This window comes from Ostrinia furnacalis, unplaced genomic scaffold (genome assembly GCF_004193835.3).
Source record: "Ostrinia furnacalis isolate ACB-3 unplaced genomic scaffold, ASM419383v2 OfSCF1435, whole genome shotgun sequence".
Taxonomy (NCBI): Eukaryota; Metazoa; Arthropoda; class Insecta; order Lepidoptera; family Crambidae; genus Ostrinia; species Ostrinia furnacalis.
Window position 1 is genome coordinate 235,270 of NW_021131674.1, and position 26,726 is coordinate 261,995.

At 39.1% G+C, this 26,726-nt stretch overlaps 3 protein-coding genes across 4 annotated transcripts; 2 read left to right on the plus strand and 1 right to left on the minus strand.

Annotated features, from left to right (window-relative positions):
• Window positions 1-3,508: 3,508 nt before the first annotated feature.
• On the plus strand, window positions 3,509-10,968 carry LOC114352742 (luciferin 4-monooxygenase-like). The gene is made up of 9 exons (XM_028304443.1): window positions 3,509-3,924; window positions 4,017-4,224; window positions 4,331-4,649; window positions 4,821-5,004; window positions 5,090-5,235; window positions 5,367-5,493; window positions 6,131-6,358; window positions 9,048-9,218; window positions 10,716-10,968. Exons 1-9 carry the CDS (start codon window positions 3,802-3,804, stop codon window positions 10,839-10,841), a joined length of 1,632 nt encoding a protein of 543 aa, XP_028160244.1. The 5' UTR covers window positions 3,509-3,801; the 3' UTR covers window positions 10,842-10,968.
• Window positions 10,969-11,069: 101 nt separating this feature from the next.
• Window positions 11,070-14,018, minus strand: LOC114352743 (3'(2'),5'-bisphosphate nucleotidase 1). 2 transcript variants are annotated; one of them, XM_028304444.1, is made up of 6 exons: window positions 13,814-14,018; window positions 13,192-13,311; window positions 12,954-13,098; window positions 12,692-12,796; window positions 11,508-11,794; window positions 11,070-11,430 (listed from the first exon to the last, which is right to left on the minus strand). In XM_028304444.1, exons 1-6 carry the CDS (start codon window positions 13,931-13,933, stop codon window positions 11,170-11,172), a joined length of 1,038 nt encoding a protein of 345 aa, XP_028160245.1. In that variant the 5' UTR covers window positions 13,934-14,018; the 3' UTR covers window positions 11,070-11,169. The 2 variants fall into 2 exon arrangements, with proteins under 2 accessions (XP_028160245.1, XP_028160246.1); XM_028304445.1 differs by lacking the exon at window positions 12,692-12,796 and having other exon boundaries at window positions 13,814-14,016.
• A 6,686-nt stretch (window positions 14,019-20,704) lies between these two features.
• On the plus strand, window positions 20,705-26,060 carry LOC114352752 (katanin p60 ATPase-containing subunit A-like 2). The gene is made up of 7 exons (XM_028304461.1): window positions 20,705-20,728; window positions 21,138-21,335; window positions 21,650-21,852; window positions 22,559-22,742; window positions 23,387-23,583; window positions 24,471-24,718; window positions 25,476-26,060. Exons 1-7 carry the CDS (start codon window positions 20,705-20,707, stop codon window positions 25,604-25,606), a joined length of 1,185 nt encoding a protein of 394 aa, XP_028160262.1. The 3' UTR covers window positions 25,607-26,060.
• Window positions 26,061-26,726: the final 666 nt, after the last annotated feature.

Below are 26,726 nucleotides of genomic sequence, written 5' to 3' on the forward strand. Positions count from 1 at the left end.
GCATAGTGTTTTCAAAAACTCTTTTAAACAATCGATTTTTATTTTTCAATCGATAATATCCGTTAGATTTAAGAGAATATTATCGATTTCAATGAGGGTTTTCGCGATTGAAAAATCCGCCACATGGCAATACGTAGACGCGAGGTCCAAATGCTGCATGATTGGTTATTTTTGACATGACATTGACAGATATGTCAAAATCCACCAATCACGCAGCAGTCAGACCCTACATCCACGTCCCGCCATCTGGCGGATTTTTCAATCGCGAACACCCTCATTGATTAGTGAAGGGGTCTCCAAACTTTGAATTTTTCTGCCCGCCTATGCAAACATATTCTTTTAGTCTTAAGCTGTCGCGGATTGATGGCGGTGACAAGCCGGATATGGCCCGCCGCGGGCCGTAGTTATTTGAACCCCGGATTAGTCGATGCCAATACAATCTATTAAGATTAATAATGTCGATTTTAGTTTTACGACAATAATGTTTAAGTTGAGCTAAGTGCATCATCATGAATAAGTGAAATTAAGTGAATATTGTTAACGCGACCATGGACCCCAGTCATAAAATAATGACTATGTATTCATTCCTAATCGACTCGATATTGCAAGACATCAGCGCGGCCCGCGGCGATACAAATATTGCTTGTGACATGGATGGATCATGGACGTCAGCGTCTGTAGTCACCTTCAAATAATACGTAACATACGCAACACGTTGACACGAATGTTTTGGCTACTTTGGGTGTCACGAATTATTTGTCGCTGACTTTACTATGCTTGTGATCGCCTCAACACTCATTGCGGGAGGCGACCTATATGAGCTATAGGTATCAAATTTTAATAATTTTATTAATCGATAAACTTTCGATTTTGTGGCGTCAACTCACTAGTGACCAAATTAATTAGTGACTGGAAGTGACAGTGACAGTTGACACCACAGATTAGAGAGTATGGTAGACATCATGAAGCTAAAGATAAAAATGGAGGGCAGAGTTGGAACAAAAACTTGAGTCAAATACCTACTTATATCTATCTCGCTCTCTGCGGCCCTACCTCTCTTTTTAGTGTGAACTGTAGTATTGCTATCTTCTGATTTAAATCTCCTTGTAAATTCTTCGAAATAGCAAATTCACCAACCAAATCTGAAGTTAAACAAATAAATAATTAATATTTGAAACTAAGATTACCTAGTTAAATAAAAAATCACAAAATTGTCGGCCATTTAGGCTTAATGTGTTGGCGAATCAGGGAATTACAATCCCAATTCCTGGGTAATCGGTACCATGTGGCAACATCGGCCCAATCCGGCACATCATGGCGGTTGTTTACTATTTTGTTTATTAAGCAGTTAATTTCGTTTGAGATTGTTTACAGGAAATAATCATTGTTTTATTGAGAACTGCTCAGATATGTTTTGAGTATGCGAAATGTAAGTTTAGGAGTTGCTTAACTATTTGAGAAGCCGTCAAATATTTAAATGGCGTTTCAGTATTCGGCCGATAGATTGTGCTTCAAGTAGGTATTCGGAGTGTGGCCTCCATTTTTATCTGTAGCTTCATGGGTAGACATACTCTCTAATCTGTGGTTGACACCACTCTCTAATCTGTGGTTGACACTTGACACTGACAGATACAAACAGCCCCCCTAGACAAAACGCACTTTTTGATCGAATCGAAAATCGAATCCGTCAAAACTTCATACAAAAAAGGGGCTTTTCGACCACTTTTCGACTGGTTTGCGATTATAATTTGCACTTTGTCTAGACCCACAGGGTGAAGAAACTTCCATACAACGGTCATCGAAGTGAAACTTGCTTCCAAACAGCGACATCGGTGAATAAATTCAAATACTTTTTAACTACCCTAAAACGCTCTAGATGTCGCTGCTCCTCTTTCCTTCATATTTTCATTTTTTTCTTAATTAAAATATATTTGAGAATATTGTTAATTACAATGTGAAAACTTTTTTTAAATGAAATTAATTTGTTTTAATTTAAAACTGAACATTGACATTTTTGTTATAATTTACATATTTAGAAATTACTATTTAACATATGGCAACTTTGTTTTTCCTCCAAAATGGCCGGTGTTGTTTTTGTTGTTATGTTAAATGCATTCTTGTTTTCTTATCCATCATTTAAGTTTTCTGTGGCCCTATTAAAGTATTGAAGAGTCGTCGAGTCAAATTCAAGTTCATTCCTTCGTACCTGCTGCTGTTCTGGTTCATCGGAGTTTTGTTCGTTCCTTCGTGAATCGCTAAGAAACTTTCTGTTATGTTCACAAGTGATCTGAGTTTTCTCAATGTGCAAATGCTTTTTTAGTGTTGTTGAAAACTTTGCGAAAAGACGCTTTTGGTGTATAATATTATGTGTGTTCATAAATAAAGTAAAATTATTAAATTCAAAAGTTTTTGTTTACTTATTTGCATTTCCATGTGCAATGTAGAATTTTTCCAAATACATTGTTTTGAAAATACGTACACCATAAAGATAAATATTTTCAAAATAATGGATTTGAAAAAATTCTACATTGTACATCATAAAAACAATAATTCTTTGAAGGTTATGAGGGCCTATGTGTGCGTGAACTGTGTGTATGTGTGCGTGGACTTTATGTATGTATGTGTGCGTGTACTATGTGTGTATGTGAGCGTTACGTACGTAGAGAAACCAATTTTCTTAACCCACCAATAGAAGGGCTCAGCAGCACCATGTCATCAGCGTAGCTTAGGTTATTTACACACTGTCCGTCTATGTAACAGCCAATATGGATGCCACTGAGCTCCCCAATCAGCTGGTCAATGTAGAGGTTAAAAAGGGTAGGCGAGCTTAACCCACCCTGCCTCACTCCGCATTGAAGGGTATACTCATCTGAGAGTGCACCAGCCCACCTCACCTGGTTTTTTTGATGTTTATACCAAAATCTAAATAATTTAGTACAGTCTGCCGGCATACCAGCTCTCCCCAGTTTCTCCCATAGTAGGCCATAGTCTACCAGGTCGAAGGCTTTAGATAAGTCTAGGAAGCACGCATACACCGGCGTTTTCCTCTTTGTATAGTACTTGACAGTGTGCTTAAGGCTGAAAATGGCGCTTTCTGTGGACACACCTGGTTTAAAACCAAATTGCGCATCGCGAAGTTCCACATACTTTGCGAGACAGCCGTTAAGCAAACCGTCAAGTATCTTTGCAGCAGCGGTAGCAAGCGATATGGGCCGGTAATTACACTTGTCAGATGCGTCCCCCGTCTTATCTTAAATAATGGATTTGAAAAAATTCTACATTGTACATCATAAAAACAATAATTCTTTGAAGGTTATGAGGGCCTATGTGTGCGTGAACTGTGTGTATGTGTGCGTGGACTTTATGTATGTATGTGTGCGTGTACTATGTGTGTATGTGAGCGTTACGTACGTAGGTTAAGTACAGCGAATTTAACACCAGGCTGTCAATTAGTAGGCTCAAAAATTTGACAGAGAGGGTTCTCTATTTCCTATGTATTACTTTTCTCTATGGATACAAACACCCCAGACGAAATTCTTTAAATTTTCTGCAAAATTACGAATTTAGACTGAGTAATTAGTTTGAATTATGGATATTTTAATGAATAAATTAAATATTTAAAATTTTCCATATTGACCATTCTAAAAAAAAGAAGTGTGTCTCAGATAAACACGTCTTAAAATCTTATCTGGCGGTGTGATAGTAGACGATAAATAAATCATAATTAATCTAGTCCACATTTAGTCAAATTAATGTAATACGATTATCTACACGGGTCTGTAAAAAACTTGATAATTTAAAATGGAAGTATCCATTCATAATAATGTTGTTACTGGACCTGAAGAAGAATATATTCCTGCTCATTTGTCTTATGGGCAGTTTATGTTTGATCAGATTAAAAGGGGGGGAGACAACATAGCTCTGGTAAGAATACGATTACATTTACATGCAATACTTTTAAATTCTATAATTTAAGTTATAAACTTTAAAATATTTTCTTTAACAAAATTTTTCAGATCTCTGGTGATACAGACGAATCAGTGACATATAGAGAATTATTACAAAGTAGTGTAGATTTGGCAGTAGCCCTACAAAAGTTAGGTCTTAAGAAAAATGATGTAGTAGTAGTGAGTAGTGAAAACAGATTTGAGTTCATGATCTCTGCACTGGCTGTGATGTTTAGTGGTGGCGTTCTCTCTGTGTTCAACATTACATACACTCCTGGTGAGTAAAGTTGGAAATTGTTATATTTTAATTATAATATTTGCATGAACACAAAGTGAAATTGTGATTAATCACAAGCCTGTTCAATTTGATGTAATTGTTTCAGAGGAAATCAATCACTTGCTTAATATAGTTAAACCAAAGTACATATTTGTTTCACCGATTGGGGCACAAAATGTATATGAGGCATGTCAAGAGGTGACCTATGTGGAAAAGCTTATAATGTTTGGTGAATATGAAATTGTGCCTTCACTCATGTATAAAGACCTGGTTAAGGAACATATTGATGTGGACAGCTTCTCACTAGTGGATGTAAATGGGAGAGAAGACACTCTTGCAATCATGTGCTCATCTGGAACTACTGGCCTCCCTAAAGGAGTCATGCTTACACATGTAAACATCCTTACATCAACAGCTCATATGAAGTAAGTAAAAGATTTTTTAAGGAGACTAATAATAATTTTAAGCTGTCAACAATGAGTAGCAAAATAATATGCTTGTTAAGTGCAGGGCTAAAATGTCCTTTGGATCTAGATTAAAATTTATTAAACTTACTGACTATTGCACTTCTAATGATTTTATAATGTTTGTTCTAGGTATTATTTTCATAATTCAATGAAGATGACAAATCATGAAATTATCTCTGGACTGTCTTTGATACCATGGTTCCATGCCTATGGCTTTATCACTACATGCACAATTTTGGCTTTACGAATCAAATCTGTATTTCTAACCAGATTTGAGCCAGAGCAATATTTGGAAACTATTCAGAAATACAAGGTAAACTTAACTGGATGCACTTTATGTGCACCACCACTGACTTGATTTTGCAAGTCAAAAGTTGTTTCATGCGTATTTTTTACAGATCAATATGACTACAATAGTTCCACCACTAGCAGTATTTTTGGCCAAAGACCCCCTTGTCCTCAAGTATGACTTGTCATCTCTTAATGAAGTGTGGTGTGGGGCAGCCCCACTATCCTCTGATATTCAAAAAGCCATATCAGGAAGGTATGTTCTCATTAGGATATTTTTGTACATAATTTTGCCTTTGATATCTTTAAATTCAAAGTTGGCCTTATGAAAATATTTTTGCAACCACTTCCACTGAATGGCAATCAATTCTATAATTTGTATTTCAGAACAGGCTTAAAATACATAAAAAATGGTTATGGGCTTACTGAGGTTACAATGGGTTGCTGTGTGGATCTTACTGGTGGAGACAAAGTCGGGTCCTGCGGCACACCTGGTCCTGGAATTAAAATTAAAGTGAGTTAATGCATAAATACTAAATCAATAAAAAAATCTACCACGTAAATAATGCGGAACTATTGTTTACCTTAGTTATATCCAAAATAATCGCCACACGACAAGACTAGAATTGCGAGTGACTCTATTAACAAAATAGCTACTACTACTAAATGCTATTTATTTTTATTTCTTACCTTACTTCCATTTTGCCCGCTGTTTTGATTGTCAAATACTGTGCATTCTACACATCCATGCTTTGAAAGCAAGCACATTAGTTAGTGCTACTGTTTAAAAACTTCATACGTAATAGGCACTTGAGACCTGAAAATTGAATATAATAATGAATGTATTGTATCAATAGCTGACTATAAATCTAAGGAACGCTGGTTCGAACCCCGTTGTCCCTAGACTAATGTGGTGAACACACATAACACAAGCATATTTAGTTCAGTACGGGGAGTTTACGGCCTTAGTCCCGTAAGTCCCTCGTACTAAGCTAATATCTAAGTGTTCTTATACGAGCGGCTCATAGCCGACGGCAGTGGCAACGGCACTTGTTGGCAGCAGCTGTCGACTCGTCGACGTCACCACCGTTGCCACTGCCGTCTGCTATGAGCCGCTCGTGTATAAGGATAATTAAAAAAAAACTGTACAGGTGATAGATTTGGAGACGGGCCAGAAGCTAGGCCCGGGCAAGGAGGGCGAGCTGTACATCAAATCGGCCATGCGCATGAAGGGCTACCGCGGCGACGCCGCCGCCAGCGCCGCGCTCGTCGACGCCGAGGGCTACGTGCGCACCGGCGACGTCGGCTACTACGACGCCGACGGGTACATCTACATCGTCGACCGCCTCAAGGAGCTCATCAAGTACAACGGGTTCCAGGTACAGAAGTACTGACTGAACGGCATTCATTCAATAGTCTGGGTTCTTCTACGAAGCTCACTCAAACTCCTTCTCGATTCATACATCATGGAAAGTTTTTAAAAAATTCGCTTTTTGGATTACATTCATATTATAATTCTAATATCTATGTTTATTATGATAATTCTTATAATCAATCATGATTCANGAAATGAAATCATCTCTATGTTCATGTTTCATACATTCATTGATATGATTTTTTCTATTTTTTACACATAAAAGCAAATTCAGAACAATTTTTTGTTGTTATTCTTATTTCTAGGTATTAAAGCAATAAAAATAAGCTATGCATAACCCGTGCGCAAAAATGCTGTAGACAGTTGTAATTAATTAAATTACTGCATTTACTGTAAAAATGTATTGTAAAGAGGAGCCTTAAAAATCAACCCGGAAAAGTATCAATGTTGCAGTCAAAACTCAAATCAGTCAAAACCACTTTTGACTGCTAAAGTGGTTTTGATGATTTGTTAAGTAATTTGCACTAATCATAACACCTTTAATTTATGAATTTATTAAAGGTTCGCGCTAAGTTTGCCGGTCCGAGGAATGCGCGCCCCATCTCCTAACCGCGATTAAACGCAATTAGTTAGTGATTAAACGCAATTAAGTAATGTGTCTTATTTTACGCAAATACACAATTTTTATCAATAATAATAAATTAATAATATTTTAAATATAGTTTGTTAAAGTTATAGACGCTTTGCTTCGAGTGACGTCAATCACCAGCGGCAAACTTAAAGAGAACGGATAGTAGACTGATTTGTTGCAGTCAAAAGGTGATCTTGACCGATTATGAGTTTTTGACTGTAACATCAACACCGTATCGCCTTTCGCCGCGTGGCGAGGCGCCCGCACACCGAAGTATGGGCGACGCACGCGAGGAGGAAGGAGAAAGCAACCGAAATGGTGTTCACACTATCCCGCATAGTGTACTTATGCCATTACCATCACGGTGCGTAGCTACCATGAGGGGTATCGTACAAGTGAAGCCCCATAATTCAGAACATATTATTTACTATTTTATTATGATAATAAGTATAGCGTGCCCGAAATTTTGTGGCGTGCCATCAATCACAGATTAGAGAGTATGCCATCAATGGCACGTGTATGATACACCGATACACGGTGATCTATGATTGGTTTCCCATCCCTGACATACAAACAAATGAAAAAAAATAGTGAAAAATCGATAAATTGGATGCCTAGCAGCGCCACCTATTTGTTTCAGCCTCCCTGTGTCAATTTTCAGGGTTGTGAAAAAAAAAATATCGATATGTCGAATTGTCGATCAACAAAAAGAAAATGCTTTTTCAAAATGTTATCGATACTAAAATATTCACAGCTAAGGGTAGATCCGCCGATTTTATTCCGCGGGATTTATTTTACGTTTTTTGAAAAACTTAACAGGGATGCGTGCAAACTAGCTTAAACTGAAAGGTTAAGCAATAAGCTTTTTAGATNGTAATGACGTTTAGTGCGTGTTTTCTTGATTATCGAAATAACTTGAAGTATTTAATCAATATGGATCATGGCGCCTTATGTGGAAACTTGTATGAATCGTTATTCAGAAGTTTAATTTATCAGAACTACAACAGTTTTTTTTTTATCGATCGGAACATAAGTTTTTTACTGTTTCGCGGATTTACCCATAAGCAAATATATGTACGTTTTTGTATAGCGACACCTAAAATTCACGCCCCTAATTATGCTGATATTGGTTTTATTAACCAATTTCACCGAGGTCTCGCACGTGACACTCTCGTGACTTTCATAACGCTACTTATAGCACAGAATAATACATAATAAGTACTGCTTATTATAGTCATACAATTAGGTCTTAAATACAATACAGACTCGAAAACATGAGCCCTGTAAGACCATTGCAACATTTAAATAACTTCTTATCAGCACCAATCGAATGTTGTCCTGAAGTGCTGGCACGGCAAGGCCGGCAAGCTATATTTGTAACTCGTACTCGTGCTCTGAAAAGGGATTCAGATCATGCCAACTAATGAACTGAGTTAGAAACTCAGTATCGCATTAGAAATTCACACACACAAATCAAAATATGTGCTCAACACTGCAGTATTGGTACTCAGTTTAAATAATCTTTAGTACTAGATACGCAAGCAAAACTGTTTACATTATGACGTCGCCGCTGTCATCATTGCTTTCACGAGCAATGTGTTCTGTTTTTGGAAATATTGCTGCGACACCGGCCCCGCCCCCTTGTCACATCTCCCTTTAGGCCGGGTTCCCACTATGCCGGACCGGCATTTCTGCCGGAAACGGGACACCGGACAAGGGTGTTCACATTACACCGGATCACCGGATCCGAAATCCGAGCCGAATGAAGTGCGGGGAGCACGGGCGGGGCGGGGTGGGCCGCAACTCGTTCACATTACTCCGGTCCGGTGATTTTGCCGGCATTTTGTAGCGACAAAACGCTCGGTAAAAATGCCGGGCTCGGTGAAAAAGCCGGATCCGGGATAATGTGAACAGCTTCATACAATTTGTACCGCCGCTAGGCCTTCCGGCGATTTTACCGGACCGGGAGATCTGCCGGTCCGGCATAGTGGGAATCCGGCCTTAGTGTTTGTGATCTGTGGTCCAGAATCCAGATAGTGACGGGCAGTTTCGAACGTTGCAGGTGGCGCCGGCGGAGCTGGAGGCGGTGCTGCTGCGTCACGGCGGCGTGGCGGAGTGCGGCGTGGTGGGCGTGCCCGACGCGCGCGCCGGCGAGCTGCCCGCCGCCTTCGTGGTGCGCGCGCCCGGCAGCGCCGTCACAGAGGACGAGCTGATGCGCCACGTGGCCTCCAAGGTGAGACGCGCCCTCGTTCCAATGAGGGCTATCGTTTTAGCGCTCACCAGTTAGCGCCACTGTAGAGTAAGGTCCTGTCACTTGCTATAGTCTGGTCCGTGAGCACGTAGAATTTTGTCCAATGACCTCAAGCTACCCATCCTTATCGCTCGCACGTAATTATGTTGCTGTCGCGCTCGCACACTCACTGCGGGCGCCCGTCGCACAGTCGCGACAGCAATATAATTACGTGCGAGCGATAAGGATGGGTAGCTTGGGGTCATTGGACAAAATTCTACGTGCTCACGGACCAGACAATAGTAGCGAAGACAGTGGCACCAACTGGTGAGCGCTAAAGTGGTAGGAGAACTATCGCATTTGCACTCATCAAGATGGCGCCACTGTAGAGTAAGGTCCTGTCAATCGCCAGGGGTGCCAACTGTTAAGTATAAAAACGATAGCCCTCATTGAGCACAAGCCCAGTAGTAGCCTTATTCACGTAACAAAACTTCAACAACAAATCGCCGAGTTGCGATCCTGTCGAGTAATCGTTCTATAGATGACCCACGCTGAACTGTCCCGCCAAACTCAATGACAGGGGGGCGCTAGCATCGTTCAACTATATGGTTTCCAACATGGCAAAAATCGGAACCAGCGATTCGGTATTGACGGTGGCGCCCCGCTGTCAATGTCATCGATAGGACAGTTCAATATTTTGGAACTATATCGAAATTACCCTTAGAATACAGACTTAGAACTGTTTTTCAATAGGAAGACTTCTAAACGTCAACGAGATTTTGACTGTGTCAAAATACGTGAATTAGGCCACAGGGCCCCGACTGCTCTCAAAAAAAGGTCTATTCCACTTTGATCACCCAAGTAATAAAAGTAGTAATAAAATGCGACACTTTATTGTCCTTTGATTGATCACCCATGTATAAGAAGTCCACTTTGATCCTAGAAGATCTTATCTATATGATAGGATAGGTGATCAAAGGACACAAAGGTGTCGCCTGGAGTCCACTTTGACCACCCAGTGATCAAACTGGAATAGACAAAAAAATACGGCTATAAAGTGAACGGGTATAAGAAACCACAATAACCCCGGCGAGATGGCGTATCAGTAAAGGCAGAATAACATACGCAGACCTGTGTTCAAGTAGACTATACAAAATGCTTTCCAATGTATAAAGCAATTAAAAGTGAATTGGTATTTCTATTTTATTTTTATTTTATTTAGAAACCACAACGAGTAAATCTTAAAGTAACTTAATTGTATGTATGGCTAATTATAGGTTTCCCTGGAATAACCTTAAAGTAAATCAACCATTTCCCTATTACACAGTTTATCTTGCTATGATATTGCGGTTTAAAGATTAAAATTCGCGTGAGCGACATAAATGCCTGCCCATATCATCAGATAACTAATACGTATCATTAGTTATCTTTGAACTTTGCTTAGTGATAATACCAATATCTCGTATTATCTGGCTTCTAATGTTTGATTGTCGTTTACAGGTTTCACCCACCAAATATTTACGTGGAGGTATCCGTTTTATAGATGAAATTCCCAAAACCCCAGCAGGGAAAATTCTTAGGCGAGAATTGAAGAAAATGCTTGATATACCAAAGAGCAAACTGTAAGTGTTCAAATAAATGCCTGATAGTTTTAAGCATTTGATAGCTTAATTCATTATTTATAATTAAAATTAACCATTCACTGTTGCCAAGAATATGCATTTCTATTTTAGCATTTTTTAATGATCACGGTATTATTACAATAAGTAAGTAACGATTTTAATATTAAGATTGTTGTGATGTTTACAAATAATTTGTTTTTAGTTTTTTTTTTACCATTTATTAAAACACTTGTTTCGAAAACATTTTTTATTTTCATATTATCACCTGATTTGTGTACCTTGTACATAGTAAGTTAACAACAACGTTAATGCGCTTACGCGGACGTACGATCTCATTTCGCTAGAGCTTCTTTGAGCTCTTGTGGTATTCTGCTCAAGGCGTAGTTGTAGAGGTCTGGGTTGGCCGCGGCGAGCACGCCCGTCTTGTTGGGCTTGCCCACGGACGCGCCGTACTTGTACCGGTTGCCCAGCATGTCGCTGAGCGTGCCGCCGGAGGCAGACAGGATCGCCTCTGGCGCACAGGTATCCCATTTCTTGCATCCACCACTAGCAAAAACATAGACAGAAGCTTTCCCTTCCAATAATTGTAGCACCTGAAATGGGTATATTGTATAATAAACTTCGTTACTTATTTTTCTATAAATTCCAACTGAAAATATTAACAAAATACCTTATAACCAGCACCACCCACTCTGAGAATTTGAGAAGCATTCATAACTTGAAGAGCTTTTTCTACCAAGGGATTGGAGTGGCTTCTGGTGGTAGTTATTATGAGAGAGTCGGGAGGCGGGGCGGGCGTGAAGCCCCCGACGCCCGCGTCTTTGAGTCCCCATATTGTCCTGCCCATTTTTTTCTCGCCCCCAATCATCGACTTATAGTAGGGCTGGTGGATCACCCCAGCTACAGGCTCCTCATTGACAGATATTCCAATTAATACTGTTACATGTTCTAGAAAACCTGTAACAATGATGTGCATGTGACAAGTGAACTGAGTCACAAATTAATATTTAGTTCATGATGTTTTATTTACAAAGTATCAATGGCTTTGTTAATTCACTTTTAGTTTGATAAACACAAAGAACACTCAATTAAAACACCTTCAAGCCCGAAACAAACTAAACTACAGTGATAGTGTTAAATTGCCTAATTTCATTGAAAATTTTAATTATTATGGATTTTTAGAAACAGTGCAGTTTCGTAATTTAGTACAGTGCAACAGATTGAGAAACAAGATGTTAAGACAAGGCCAATATTTATAATCATGTTGTGTGAAGTTTTAGAAAACTGTACTTATTTCATTATCAAACTATATGTTTATTCCCATATATCATTTGTATCTGGATTTAATAATTCCCTTAATAATATTTAATTAAAAAAAAACTTAATTCTCATTATCTATACAATAATATACAATTTTGATCTACTATGGATCACAAAATATCTGTACTGTAGCTCGCTTCTCAAGAGATGAGATAAGATTAGTCAGTAGAACCATCTAGAATATTTCATTGGCAGGTAGGATAACATTAGTGTGTAGTATAATATCCTTCATAGGTTTCTTTGTTAAAATCTACAATATTTTTGATAGAGTTGTGATTTAAATGGGACCTATGTAAGGAGCTGGACTTCTTGTGGCACTGTTACAAAATGTAATAGAGCACACACTTTAGTGCTTAGAGCAGTTAGAGCACATACCAAATATTTAAGGATTGGATTGAAACTGTTGAAATGTGTTGGTTAAATAATCATAAATAATGTAAATGCTAAATATTGCATGCAAATGTACCTATGTATGTATTGAAACATTTTTAAAATGTTAGCACCTCTAATCCCACTAATTTTCAGTTCATTTACCATAGTTTGATTGCAGTAAACTTAAATACCACTTGATACTAATAAATGGATGCATTAAATACATTTTCCATCTTTCCCAATGATTCCTCTTCAACATTAGGGCACCTAAAATTATTCATACAAGAATAATTTAATACTTACTGGTCAGTCATAAATCAATCAATTACTATTTATAAAAAGTATTTACAAGATTAAATTAAATAAAATTGTGATTTACACTGATCAAAATTATTTTGAATAAAATCTAATGGCTCACAATTACCTTGAGTATACTCTGAAGTGCCATCAAGAGGATCAACCCATACAACTATATCTTCCTCCTTCACACCCTGGAGGTTGGTAGGGCAGTTCAAAGTCAGCACCTCCTTGTCTGCATCAACCACGAGCCAATCGGTTGGAACTTCCGTCTGAAAAAAGATGACATTTATTATGAAATAACTACAAACAAAATATTGATCTATTTTTGAACCATAGTTAGCAGTATATTTTGGATTACTTACATCATTTTCTGGACTGTCTTCCTCACCAATTATGCTCAGTTTGGGAAACTGAGCAGATAGTGCTGCTATAATACATTTTTGAGCAGATCTGTCAGCTTCGGTTTGGTAATCATCTTTACCCTATAAAATAATGTAAAGTTATTTATTATTTTATTTTATTTATTTATCTTTATTAAAGAAACATACAGCCTTGTTTGACACATGCAGCTTAAAATTAAGTGGGTTATACAATAATTTAAAATAATAGCCACTTTTCATGATAATGTTATTAGAAAACAATTGTATTACAAAAATAATTTAAAAGGTTTCAATGAAGCTTTTATGAACAATTTGGAAGACTAAGTAATTAAAATTTGATATGGTCATGCAGTCAATTATATTGACGACCTTATTGTATTCAATCAATTTCATTATATCACATAGTGAAAGGCGTCGAAACAGTGACAATGAGAATTTTAGAGGTAACAAAAGCGCTTTATTAAAAATACTCCGAACACCTTTTTAATATATCTAGTCAAACAACTTTTGAATGTAACATACTGGAAGTTTAAAATAACTTCCTTATTGGCACAATTCATACAAAAAATAAAGATACGTAACACAATGAATCGAAATAACAAACCTTTTCAACTATGCCAAGTTCTCCTTTGCTCATAACATCTCGAACAATTTTTCCTGCTCTATTAGCGACCGAAACTGAAGAAGCTAATAATCTCACAATAAGTGGAACAGTTGAGGACATGGTACTAAACTTGTAAATATTGTTATGAAACTAAAAACAAAATTAACTCGCTCTCCACTTTGCCACTTTGCATAGAACTGTCAATGTCATATGTTTGTTATGTCAACTGTCAAAACCAAAGACTAAAAAGGTATAGACCCACAGATATGGATTAGAGTAGATACAGCAAGTTGCTAGTCAAAGCGTGCCATTCCGATATGTCCAAATGGACATACATGGTCGAGTGATGTTCATGTAATCCGATTACAACAATTGGATACGATGATTTTACGAGGACAGTAGTACGAACACGGTAGAGAGAAGAAATTATTTACGGATTGATAATTGTAATTAACAGCAACGAGTAACAAATATGTAATTAATTAGAATAAAGTAGCAGTAGAAGAATTATAAAACAAGTTAGATCAGTGATCTGTATAACGTCGAAATATACAAATCAAGAAGTTAGGTCAGTGATCGCAGTATTACTATTACTAGTCTATGTATACGACGCCCGAGATTTTGTCGTTTAGAAATATCTTCAAAACTAGGTACCTGACTTAGCTTTATGAAAGAAAACGTATTGGCAAAACTACGCATTTTTACATTTATTAAAAATAAAAAGCTTGATTAAAAATAGTCTTTATTTTATGAAACTAGATCATTTACCTACTAGGATATTTAAAAGTATGGAATTAAGTATGAATTACTAGTACTTATTTAACATAATGGAATAACGTTCATTACTTTCATAAACATTAGGCACAACAAAATATTATTTGCAAATTAATAATGCAGAATTGTAGAATAACGTCTACCGCTACAAAATTATTTTAATCCGCAGTCAGACTAGCTATAAATTTAACAAAATATCAGTTTTATCGGAATTAATTAATTTTTGAATCGAGTCACACGATATCATTCGATGACTTTGCGAATGCAGTACGATGATACGATTACTTTTACGTTGCGGCAATCACTAAAATTCGCTAAAATGACACTAATGACGTTTAAAAAGTGGCACGCTCGGCTTCATACAATTTTTGACACATGCTGCATCTATCCATATCTGCCCCCCTAGACAAAATTCACTTTTTGATCGAATCGAAAATCGAATCCGTCAAAACTCCATACAAAAAGGGGCTTTTCGACCACTTTTCGACTGGTTTGCGATTATAATTTGCACTTTGTCTAGACCCACTGTGTATAGACCCGGTACACAGAACTGTGGGTCTAGTCAAAATGCCATCGCAAACCAATATGAAGTTTTCACTAATGTCAGTCGCCGCGTCACCAGTAATTCGATTCGATCGGAAAATGGCAGCCAAAATGCACATTCAACCACCAACGACGCGGCGATATAAAAGTTCATTCAAAATCGAATAAAAGTTAAAAAATGTCTATGACTTTGCGATTGTTTTTACTTTTTTCAGCTTTTTTTTTTTAATTTGTTTCTTCCTTCTTTCTGCTCTCTGTTTACGTCTATGCTTCGCCGTCAAACTAACTGTCAAAACGACATCGCGATACGGATTTGTCAAAACAGCCTTAGGGTGGGTTGCACCATCTTAGTTTAACTTTGACAAACGTCTAAAATCTGTCAAACTCCATACCAAAAACACCGGTTAATGTGATAGTTACGGTCAAAGTTAGGTGGTGCAACTCACCCTATTGGTTTTCGATCGAATCGAAGCTTATCACCGGGGTTTTAGTAATCGCAATGAAAATGGCGGGTGTTGCGATTCGATTCGATTTTGATTGAGTCTTAAATGCATGTTGGCTAAGCCTTTGTATGGTAAATTTCAATCCAGTCTTTCGATTATCGATAGGTAGGGCTTTGCGATTCGATTTTTTGCCGTTTGACTAAGCCTTTTTTGTTATCGACCTCTTTTGCGATTTGTTTATTTGTTTGCGACTGGTTTGCGATGGGTTTGCGATTTTAAAGTGCGTTTTGACTAGACCCGCTGTCCTATTATACCCTTGACATTGATAGGGGGGCGTCACCGTCAATATAGATGACCCACGCTGAACTGTCCCGCCAAACTCAATGACAGGGGGGCGCTACCATCGTTAAACTATATGGTTTCCAACATGGCAAAAATCTGAACCAGCGATCCGGTATTGACGGTGGCGCCCCACTGTCAATGTCATCGACAGGACAGTCCAGCATTTTGGAACTATACCAGATCGCTGGTTCCGATTTTTGCCATGTTGGTAACTAGAATGATGGTGGCGCCCCCCCGTCAATGAGTTTGGTGGGACAGTTCAGTGTAGGTCATCAATACTGAGATTTCAATGATGAAGTTCGCCTGCCTGCTCTCACAATAGGTTCCTACTGGTAACAGCTGGGTGAACGACGATCTGGTGAAGGTCACGGGAGGTGCCTGGATGCGAGCGGCGCAGGACCGGTCTTTTGAGGAAATCCTTGGGGGAGGCCTTTGTCCAGCTGTGGACGTCTTTCGGTTGAAACGAACCAACGAACTGCTGGGTAGCATTGCCTTCAAAAATTAACAGAACCGCGGATGTTTGAAGGTATAAGCTGTTGAAATTATTTATCATCTACGAAAATCCTGGTCTACTATTTGTTACATACCTAATGCTATAAGCCAGCTAGATACTTTACATCAGGTATTCCGAGGAAAATACATAGCTTTTAATGCCTGGGCCACACACAGCGATGCCGATAATATTCGGGTTGGTTGTTCCTTAAGACTTGTATTAAGTGTTAGTTCAAATTAAATTGAAACATAAAGTTAGTCTAATGTGTTGTCAGCTCAGTTGTACCTACTGTAACTATCATGGTGTGTTATTAAAATAATACATTGCAATATATTTGCATTTTATTTCATCAATTTATTGATAATATTGAACCAATTTAAGGCACAACAATAAGGTCTTATTATAAGAAGTGGCTTAAAGTACTAATAATCAACAATAAATCCGTCTTCAAGTATCAATGGTCTTATACAGTGAAATAATAACTATAAAGTTAATTTCCTCAAGGTATACTAACACTATGATATTAGCAGAAGTTAAACTATAGATAGTTCATACAAGTGCATAGCATAATTCAGAAATTGCTCACAGTTTAACAAAGTTATAGAATATTATTATCAAAATCCACATAAATTCATAATACCATAGAAAATAAAAATGATATACCTACCCAAAACGTGATAATACATAAGTTTTATACCATTCCCCAAAATAACAGTGACATTATATAAAAATGCGCTTTAATGTAATAAACTTAAATAATGTTTTCAAATAGTAATAATACTTAAATCTACTTACATCTGAATATAATTTTAATTCTTATATTACTAATAAATCTTTTATAAACTTAATAACTAAGGCATAATACATGATTTTCAGATAGCAGGCATTGTAAATTTTAATAATAATAGTTTTTGTATTTACCAACTAAGTGGAATCCTAAAAATATATGATTATGCACAGTAACTTACTTTGTTCAATGTAGTACCATTACGACAATAAAAGTTATTTAGTAGTATTATTTTTACATTTGGTGTGTTTAAGATATAAAATGTGTGGGTCACATTACTCATTTCATCGTGTCGTGTAAAATCTGTAACAGCTTTACGATACGCATCAATCGGGGTGTGTCCAGCGCCGTAGCTAGTATTGAATATTACGTAGGGCAGGGGTGTTTACCATGAAAAGTACCTAACCTGACAAGAATAAAGGCAAATTTTTGCAAAAACATTTGCTTGCCTTACAATTTGAGGCATGCAATGCCTTTATCTGCAACTGTATCTTTGCGCAAATTCTAGTAATTGACAAAATCCAGAACATTTTAGTAAAAATGCTAAACACGGTAGAAGGCACGCGATTCTCGGCTAGCAAGTAGCAACCCAAAATGCATCACATTAAAAAAAGTAATTAGGGCATCGCTTCAAAAGGTCCTCTCTACAGTCTAATTTTTTAGAAATCAGCAGAAATGTCATCAAACATGGCCAACTGACATAAAAATATTTTTAGTCTGTGAACTAGTGATGCGACAAAACCTCTCGTTAATCGCGAAGTGAAATTATTGTAGTACTTGCGTATCATCGCCGGGTGATCGTCAAAATACTAAAAATATGCAACAAAGTCGCAACATTGAATGTGAACTAATTATGAAATTTTCGAGAACAGGAAACAAACTGTATGCACAGATGTAATCAAAAAACACACTGGACAGTAAAACAATACTAGTACTACGGCTGCGTCACGTACCGGTGTCGGTCAGTCGTCGGCGACCTGCGCGAGGATGTGCAGGACGATCTGGTCGATGGTGTGCGTGTCGAGCATGCGCGCGATGTGCTTGTCCTCCACCGCGTACACGAACAGGTGCTTGGTGTTCTCGCGCAGGCACTGCACGCGCGACCAGCGCCCGCGGTCCGCCGCGCGCGCGCCGCACTGCACTATCACCTTCTCCAGCACCTGGGTAATGCGAGCGAAGTCAACGAGGGTTTTCGCGAATGAAAAATCCGCCAGATCGCAATACGTAGACGCGAGGTCCAAATGCTGCATGATTATTTTTGACATGACATTGACAGATAATATGTCAAAATCCACCAATCACGCAGCAGTCAGACCCCACATCCACGCCCTGCCATCTAGCGGATCTTTCATTCGCGAAAACCCTCATTCACCAATAACGAGCAAACGAAGAATGAAATAATAATAAAATATTTTATTTCACAAAAAGAGCGACATTTACATAAATTTTTTTTTTTTTCTTCTTTATGGCTCTCGCGGATTGCGTTTAGNGGTGGCGGTTCAATTCCAGTCACCAAGCCGCCAGGAAAAAATCTTTTCTTGCAGGCTGATGTGCGGATCGGAAATGAGAAAACATGCCCTCCGATTGAAGGTCACTTTGGGACAGACTTTTAGCTAAATTATGTGTTTATCTATGAGTTTGACTATAATACGAGCAAAAATACATATAAGTAAGTAGGAACATGGTAAAAACCACATGTTTTCCCCAATAGTACAAAACTTAAGATAAACTGACTTACGCCCGTATTCACAAACGATGCACGTTTGATAGAGCTCTGTGATTGGTTCGTGTATGACCCTGTGCGTCCACGCGCACTGTGAGACCTCATAGTAATGTTTGTGAATAGGCGATACTCTTTTGGGGAAAGATATCTCTACAAGCAACAAAAATATAGGTAATTTACTATGAGCATGTTGTTTATAAAAACGCTTCCTACTTTATCCTGACGCACAGCACCGCATCAACTGAAATATATCGCGGAATATCTTCCACGTAAATCCCTACAACATATTTATAGACTGCTTATTGCTTCCATGACATTAAATAATATTAGCGTTGATCAAAGTCACACATTTTGTGAAACGCGTTTATTTTATGACTGAGAGTGAATAGTGGGTTATATTATTATCATAACGTAGGAAGATACAAAAGGTGTAAACTTGTCTAGACATTTTTTATGTGAATTTATGCGGGTTGAAGGCTCGGCTAGAAGAGTTAAGTAGTTTAAGTACGACGTTAAAAAGTTTAAACCAGAACAAAGGATCTAGATTTTCTTGTAAATTCATAGAAAAATAGTGTTTTACTGTGACGATTGCATGAGTAGCCTATTGGAAACTTGATGTACTCAGTTTTAAAATTGGCATTAAGTACTTATTCTTTTTTGCCAGAAGTTCAGGGTTCACAATAATTTGTGTGCTTAATAATTTGTGTCTACACCTAGGTGTTTTCTATGATGTAAAAACTATTCAAATGTGTTACATTTGTAGTCGGGTATTTATTTGAGCCGGACCTTCTGTGCATATCTAATTCTCGTGTGTCTCGAGTGATGTTGCATTTGGAGCGGTGCCTAAGTCGTGCGGGAGACGCGCGGGCGCCAAGAATCTGTGTCTGTCGCCTAGGGTTGTTGCCAACTAAGTACACTGTTTTTTTTATCCACAACGAGGAAGCTCTTGGCCTGTATCTCACCTGATGGTAAGTGACGATCAGGCCGAAGGTGGAAGCGAGCTTCACCCGGAATCCTCAACCACGGAGGATCTGGCTATCTTACCTCTAACTGCCAGAACACAACATTGCTGCTAACATTGTTGCTATGGCGACAGACTTAGGTAAGATGGTGGTAGCCAGGCGGACTTAGAACAAGCCCTACCACCAACCAAACCGAACAGAAAATTCTGCCTCCACTGGGAATCGAACCCGGGACGTCTGCGTCTGAAGCAGGTGGTCTTACCACTAGACCACAGAGGCGGTTTTGAACAGTATTATACTGTTTTTCACTAAATTATACTTTTTACTGTTGAACAAAAATAAAGTAGGCAAAATACTGTTTTCAGCAAGCATCACTATTATCTATAGATTTTTTTAAAAGTCCACCCAACACTACATTTAGGTACGCGATGTAGAGCTAAACTGTTTTTTTTTTGTAAATACTGTCTGTTTTCCTTCTCCGACCTTTGATTTACTTTATATTTTGAAACAAAAAACAAATAAATGGCAACCCTACTGTCGCCCGCCCACCGTCGCTACCTGCCAACCGTAAATCCATGCGCTTTGATATTAAATAACTGTTGCTGGTGTTATTGCTTATTTATTTTTGTATTTTCTATTCTCGGTAAATATTATCGCATCACAGTTTTTGCATGTTTGTACAATTTTTCTCTAGACTTTTTTACGACCGATACATAAGTAGACTATAAAAATGCTATTATGGTAACTATAAAATGCTATTAATGGTCGAGGGTTCGAAAATTACAAGAAATATGTACCTTGATGAGTTTGTATGCATCCATGATATGATCCTGTCCTCATCTTTCTTGGTTGACTTGTAGTAGCGTCATCTTTCTGATCGAACTACCTAAGGCGGGACTCCACGACCTTCCGCTTGCCGGGCAACTGTTCTTCCAACTGAATTTTAATAACGATTGAATAAGGTACTGTTTCATCTTAACTGATAGTCAAATATTTGTGACAATATTTCTGTTGGATGTTAAAGGGTAGTAACTACCCAAGATTGATGAAATAAAACGCGGCCATAACACTTATTTCGACGGGTTCATCCAGTGTATAAGTAGCTCAGTCGGAAGAGCAGTCGCCAGGCAAGCGGAAGGTCGTGGGTTCGAGTCCCCCTTAGGAAGTTCGATTTTTTCAAGTTGTTTATTTAAAATTTAGTTTGAGGAGCGACTATTCACTAAGAAATTTTAATAACGATTGTATGTATTCCCCCAGGATTACTGCAGCTACTACCTGATCAGGTTCAACAAGCAGCCGCAGTTCCTCCGCCAGGTGGAGGAGAAGCCAGCTCTCCGCCGCCCGCCCACCAGAAAGGGCCGCCCTCAAGAGGACAAGAGGGCGGTGTTCCTGGAGCCCTGTGGAGAGAAGGAGGCGGACTTGCCTTCTACATTTACTGTCACCAAGTTGACTAGGGTAAAGAAGAATTTTCTTTTGCAAGTAGCTATGCATTTTGCGGCGAACGAACGAACATTTTGCTGCAGATAAGGTTGAAAGCTAACGTCTTTCGTACCCACATTGTGACTAGAATGAAGTTTGTTCCTTTTATGGAGACATGTAAGAAAAAATGGCAAGTACAACTAACTCTACCTTCATTTAATTAAGTAGGGTCATCATCATTATTATGAGTAGAATAGTTCAATTAAACCAAAGCAAATTAAGACCTTTCATTACCTTAATACTCTTTGGACATGCCATAATAAAATAATACTGCCCATTTTCTCATCTAGGAAGTAAATCAAGAAACGAACATACCTGCGGTAGAAAGAAAATCTCTGGCGGCCTTCATGTCAAACGTGTCGCCTGACAAAAAGCAGTTGGTGGAGATGTTGTACCAGGACATCGTCAGGCCTTCGGGCGTCGCCTGGGACGACATCAAGGGGCTGGCCTCGGCTAAGAGCTTGCTTGTGGAGTCCGTCGTCTATCCTGTAAGGTGAGGTCGCCATTAATACCTTGATTACGCAGATTTATTTACAAAATGAACTAGATTTAGATATAGCTTCTACTGAAATAGGTCTTCACTTCGTCCGAGTGAATGCAGGGGTACCTACCTAATAACTTCTGATCTAATTTCTATGCTGTCTTCTTGGGTCTGCCTGACCTTACTCGACTGGTTTTACTTGTTAGAGAAACGACATTAGTGACCTGTAGTGGGAAAAATATGTTCTAGGGATGCGTCATGTCCACTTAATTCCGAATCATCATCTCATGGCTAACTGATCATCATCATCATTTCAGCCACAGGACGTCCAGTGCTGAACATAGACCTGATAAAGGTAGCAGGGAGGCGTTGGATGCAGGCCGCTACCAACAGTGCGATGTGGAAGTCATTGAGGGGCTATAAAATATCTTAAGCGTCGGCCGTTTGGTGTAGTGGTTCGAAACGGACTACTATTCCGGAGGTAGCGGGTTCAATTCCCGCACAGTACAAACATTTGTGTGCATGAACATATTTGTTTGTATTGGACTGGGTGTTTTCTATGTATAATAAGTATGTATTTACAAAAAAAAGTATCTAAGTATGTTTATATCCGTTGTCTAGTCTAGTACCCATATACAAGCTTTGCTTAGTTTGGGACTAGAAGCGCAGTGTAAAATGTCCAAGGATATTTTTTACTTTTTTATTTTTAAATACCCAGGTATCCAGAAGTGTTCACCGGTCTTCTGGAGCCGTGGCGAGGGGTGCTGCTTCACGGGCCCCCGGGCACTGGGAAGACGATGCTGGCGCGTGCGGTGGCCTGCGAGAGCTGCTGCACCTTCTTCAACGTGTCCTGCAGCACCATCGTCAACAAGTGGCGGGGGGAGTCCGAGAAGCTGGTCAAGGTAATAGCAACAGGAACAAGAGTTCAGAAGTTAATTGTTCGAGGCTGAGAGCCTGTTCCTTAAATTTTGAGGTTGAGAGCCATCGGCGCTCACCTACTTACTCGCAAGAAATCGCAAGTTAATTTTAAGTAGGTAACAAATAGAAGCCTACTCTACACCTAGGCCTTACTCTGATACTCTGAACTTCACGTCAGAAATAAAGGTAGGTAGAGTTAGTTACATCGTTACAGAATTCAATCGCATGATATTCTTCAGGCTTGATTTCCTTTTAGGCTGACATCGGTGACGACGTCAGCGTAGGAGGAAATCAAGCCTCAGTAATTTCACCTCGTACATTAAGGGCATAAGACACTTATTTACATGCTGATATTGTTAAGCAAAATAGTAGCACTTTACCTAAACGTAACACCTAAACCATTGTACCTATTTTCTTTGCAAATAAATACTTTGACTTTGACTATTTTTTTTGCATTTCCGGCCAGTTTCACGGGATTCACAAAACTGGATTGTCGTGGGAAAGGGTTATCTACGTAATTTGCAATTTTGGTTCCTTTTCAACACTTCAATCTTGACACGACATCGCAGCAGCCTACGGTGTTGCTATTCGCCAACACTCCTGCTCCTACATAATGTTTTCTTTCTAGGTGCTCTTCGAGATGGCCTCCTACTACTCCCCGTCAATCATCTTCGTGGATGAAGTGGAGACGATAGCCTCCGACCGGTCCGCGCCGGGGGAGCACGAGGCCTCCCGTCGATTGAAGGTTCAACTCTTGACTGAGCTGGACGGCATCAGTGCGAGAGAAGGAGTGGTGTTTCTGCTGGCAAACTCGAACATGCCGTGGTAGGTAAAACTTCATAAAGGTTTCAGGGGTCTTAATATCGAAATCCTATTAGGTAATCATCGCTGGATCAGGGAAGCGCTGGACGCAGGCCGCTACCAATCGATCAAGCATTGGGGGAGGCCTATGTTCAGCAGTGGACGTCCTATGGCTGAAATGATGACGATGATGATGATGAATCATCGCTGTGCTCTAACAAGTTAGGTAGGTACGATTATTAACAGACCACAGGTGACATGCTTTTTCAAAAGACCAGACAGACATAAATTCTTAACGGCAATTAATGCTGCGTTTTGACGAGAGGTTTCTCGGATATTTCGAACTAGGACCTAGGTTATACACGCAGATATCAAACAAAATGGTAAGCTACGTAAATTCAAATATAAAAATTCCTACCCCAATATTCCAAAGTATTTTTCAATGGACAATATCCAGTAAATATTGCCTAACAGCCTTGACCTTTGAGCTTGAGCCATTCTCTTTGATGCGCTCGCTGCTGCAGCGTGAAGAAATAAACAACCACATTTCGCGGCATTGCCAAGAAAAGTATGGATGGAGAAATCATCACTACCTACCGTAGATATAATGCTAAAACTACTGCAGATTGTTAGTTTTTATACACGAGGATTTTAATGTTTTTAGAAAACTTTTATCTTGTTTAACTAATAGTTACTTAAAGATTAGATTTCTAACGTAATTTTCTCTACCCATTTCAGTAGCATTTCGGCAACAATGATTTATCATAATGATGATAGGATAGAACCTATGGTACCTATTGATTGAATTTAAAAAAATCAATCAATATTAATTGATTTTATTTACTTTGAGCTACCTTATTATCTTTCAAAGGTTTTTACATGGAAAACTTTCTACAAATCACCATTTTCAGGGAGATCGATCCAGCTATGCTAAGAAGACTGGAAAAACGCATCTACATACCGCTGCCCGACTTCAAAACGCGCGCCGAACTGTTCGAGAAGTTCCTCGACTCGAAGAGCATAGAACTGTACCCGAAGGTGGACTTCCAGGAACTGGCTGCGAAGACTGAGGGGTATTCTGGAAGCGACATCAAGCTGGTGTGCAAGGAGGCCTTAATGTCCACTGTGCGGAAGATGCTGCCAAGTATGGTGTTCAAAGGTAGGTTTTTCAATATTTGATATTAACCGTCTTTAATTCGTTTTTTCCTTGGAATCTGTTGAGGTTGTGAAAAGCTTCTAATTGCTGGATGCAAACGGTTCAGATGAGAAAACTAAAATCGTAATTATTTTGTAGACTAGAGGTAAGTAGAGCATCGTAGACGATGTCTTCCAGCGATTTGAAGTATAAATTAAACACTCACCTAACTTAGGGTGGGTTGCACCATCTTACTTTGACAGTAACTATGACGATAACCGGTGCTTTTTGTATGGAGTTTGACAGATTTTTGACGTTTGTCAAAGTTAAAGTAAGATGGTGCAACCAAGCCTATGTTGCTAAAACGAACGTCGCAAATGTAGAATGCAAGGACGCCAATTACGAAGGTCCGTGCAAAATACATAATTAGTGCGAAAGCATTTATCTTTTTGTATAAACGACGAGTACTTAGCTCTACCACTTAGCTAAAATAGTCACGGGTGGATAATTGGAGTGGCAATCCTTTTTGATTGGTCGATGTCGAAGTAAATTCCAATATGTTGGAGTTCCACTTGAACGTGAAAACGTTTTTTTTGACAGTTGAAATTTTGATTCGGAACATTGTAGCACCGAATGAAGCACAAGTTACAGTTGACACAGTATATCTGTTGATGTAGCTATAATGTATCGAAATGAATGAAGAACTTTAAGAATGCAAGACTTATACATACCTGCAAGATTTATAAACTTACAATCATGACGGAACTTCCTTTTATTTCAGGTTCCCAAGTCAATCGCAAGGACAGACTGAACTTGTCCGATATTTTGACAGCCATAGAGAAGACCAAGCCGGTCTCCAAGAACTTGGCCAAGAGACACGAGGCCTGGCAGAGTGAGATGGGCTGCTCCTAGCGATGGAAGAAGTGAAAGCGGTATTTTAGATTCCATTTACTATTACCAACTCATTTATTTGAGGCGGAAAATTTTATCATACCCTATCGTCCCGTCCGATTAGGTATTTGCTTCCTAGCTCAAGGATATTAATTAGAAATAAATAATATTTCTTCTCCCCAATCCTTCTGGCCATCCTGGACACGTAGTGTTGGCCAAATCTATTTGCAACTGGAAGTTAGAGAGGGTCGTGCTCCTACGTCCTACAGTGAAGATTGATTGACCAAATGATGATTATAATTTTCCATAACCTAAGTATGAGACATTGGATTTTGATTAAAGGTAGTCTAGGCTCAGCTACGACGAGTAATCCCCAATAAAAAAAAACTAAAAACGGACGCTACACTGTCTGTAGACCATTGGTTCCCAAACTTATTTGAGACGCGCCCCCTTTCGACCATACAAAAAATTCCGTGGCCGGCCCCCCCCTCCTCCAGTCAAGATTATTGGTCGTATCGAGCAGTCTGGAATGCATTCTCTCAGCGGTCGCAGGTTTCTTAGAGTAGGCGCACACCTTTGATTTTTCGTCGGCCGATAATTTAGTCGGGCAGTATGGGCATGTATGGGAGTGCGCACACTACGCCGATTCGATTTGGCCGATTCTTCATACAAATTGAAATCGGGCACAACAATCGGCCAACTAAAAATCAACGGTGTGCGCGCCTTCTTACAGATTAGTAGGGAATTTAGTGCAATGATTTGTATGGAGACCCCTCCNAAGTTGATCAGTATGGGCATGTCGGAGTACGCACACTACGCCAAATCGATTTGGCCGATTTCATACAAATTAAAATCGGGCACAACTATCGGCCAACTCAATATCAACGGTGTGCGCCTACTCTTAGTAGGGAATTTAGTGCAATGATTTGTATGGAGACCCCTCCACTTTGGTATAGAAGGCTCATTTTTGCAACAGTGTTTCTTTGGGTGCTCTTGAGTGGATTTCCGTCGGTAGACATCGGGAGCCCCCCCTGTGGTAGCAGAGGGAGGGGGGGCAAGTTTCCTTCCGCCGCGCTTCACTTTAAGGCCCATATCTTCAAAACTAGGGCTATTAGGGCAACTGTGGTATCATTTTCGGATA

Excerpts from the sequence above, each read along its gene's own strand:
- LOC114352743 (XM_028304444.1), bottom strand. The coding sequence starts at position 13,933 with ATGTCCTCAACTGTTCCACTTATTGTGAGATTATTAGCTTCTTCAGTT. Across the intron at positions 13,099-13,191 it reads AAGACAGTCCAGAAAATGAT|ACGGAAGTTCCAACCGATTG; the intron begins GTAAGTAATCCA and ends ATCTTTTTTCAG. Across the intron at positions 11,431-11,507 it reads TGGGTGGTGCTGGTTATAAG|GTGCTACAATTATTGGAAGG; the intron begins GTATTTTGTTAA and ends TACCCATTTCAG.
- LOC114352752 (XM_028304461.1), top strand. The coding sequence starts at position 20,705 with ATGATCCTGTCCTCATCTTTCTTG. Across the intron at positions 21,336-21,649 it reads CTGTCACCAAGTTGACTAGG|GAAGTAAATCAAGAAACGAA; the intron begins GTAAAGAAGAAT and ends TTTCTCATCTAG. Across the intron at positions 24,719-25,475 it reads GCCAAGTATGGTGTTCAAAG|GTTCCCAAGTCAATCGCAAG; the intron begins GTAGGTTTTTCA and ends CTTTTATTTCAG.
- LOC114352742 (XM_028304443.1), top strand. The coding sequence starts at position 3,802 with ATGGAAGTATCCATTCATAATAATGTTGTTACTGGACCTGAAGAAGAA. Across the intron at positions 3,925-4,016 it reads GGGGAGACAACATAGCTCTG|ATCTCTGGTGATACAGACGA; the intron begins GTAAGAATACGA and ends AAAATTTTTCAG. Across the intron at positions 5,494-6,130 it reads GTCCTGGAATTAAAATTAAA|GTGATAGATTTGGAGACGGG; the intron begins GTGAGTTAATGC and ends AAAACTGTACAG.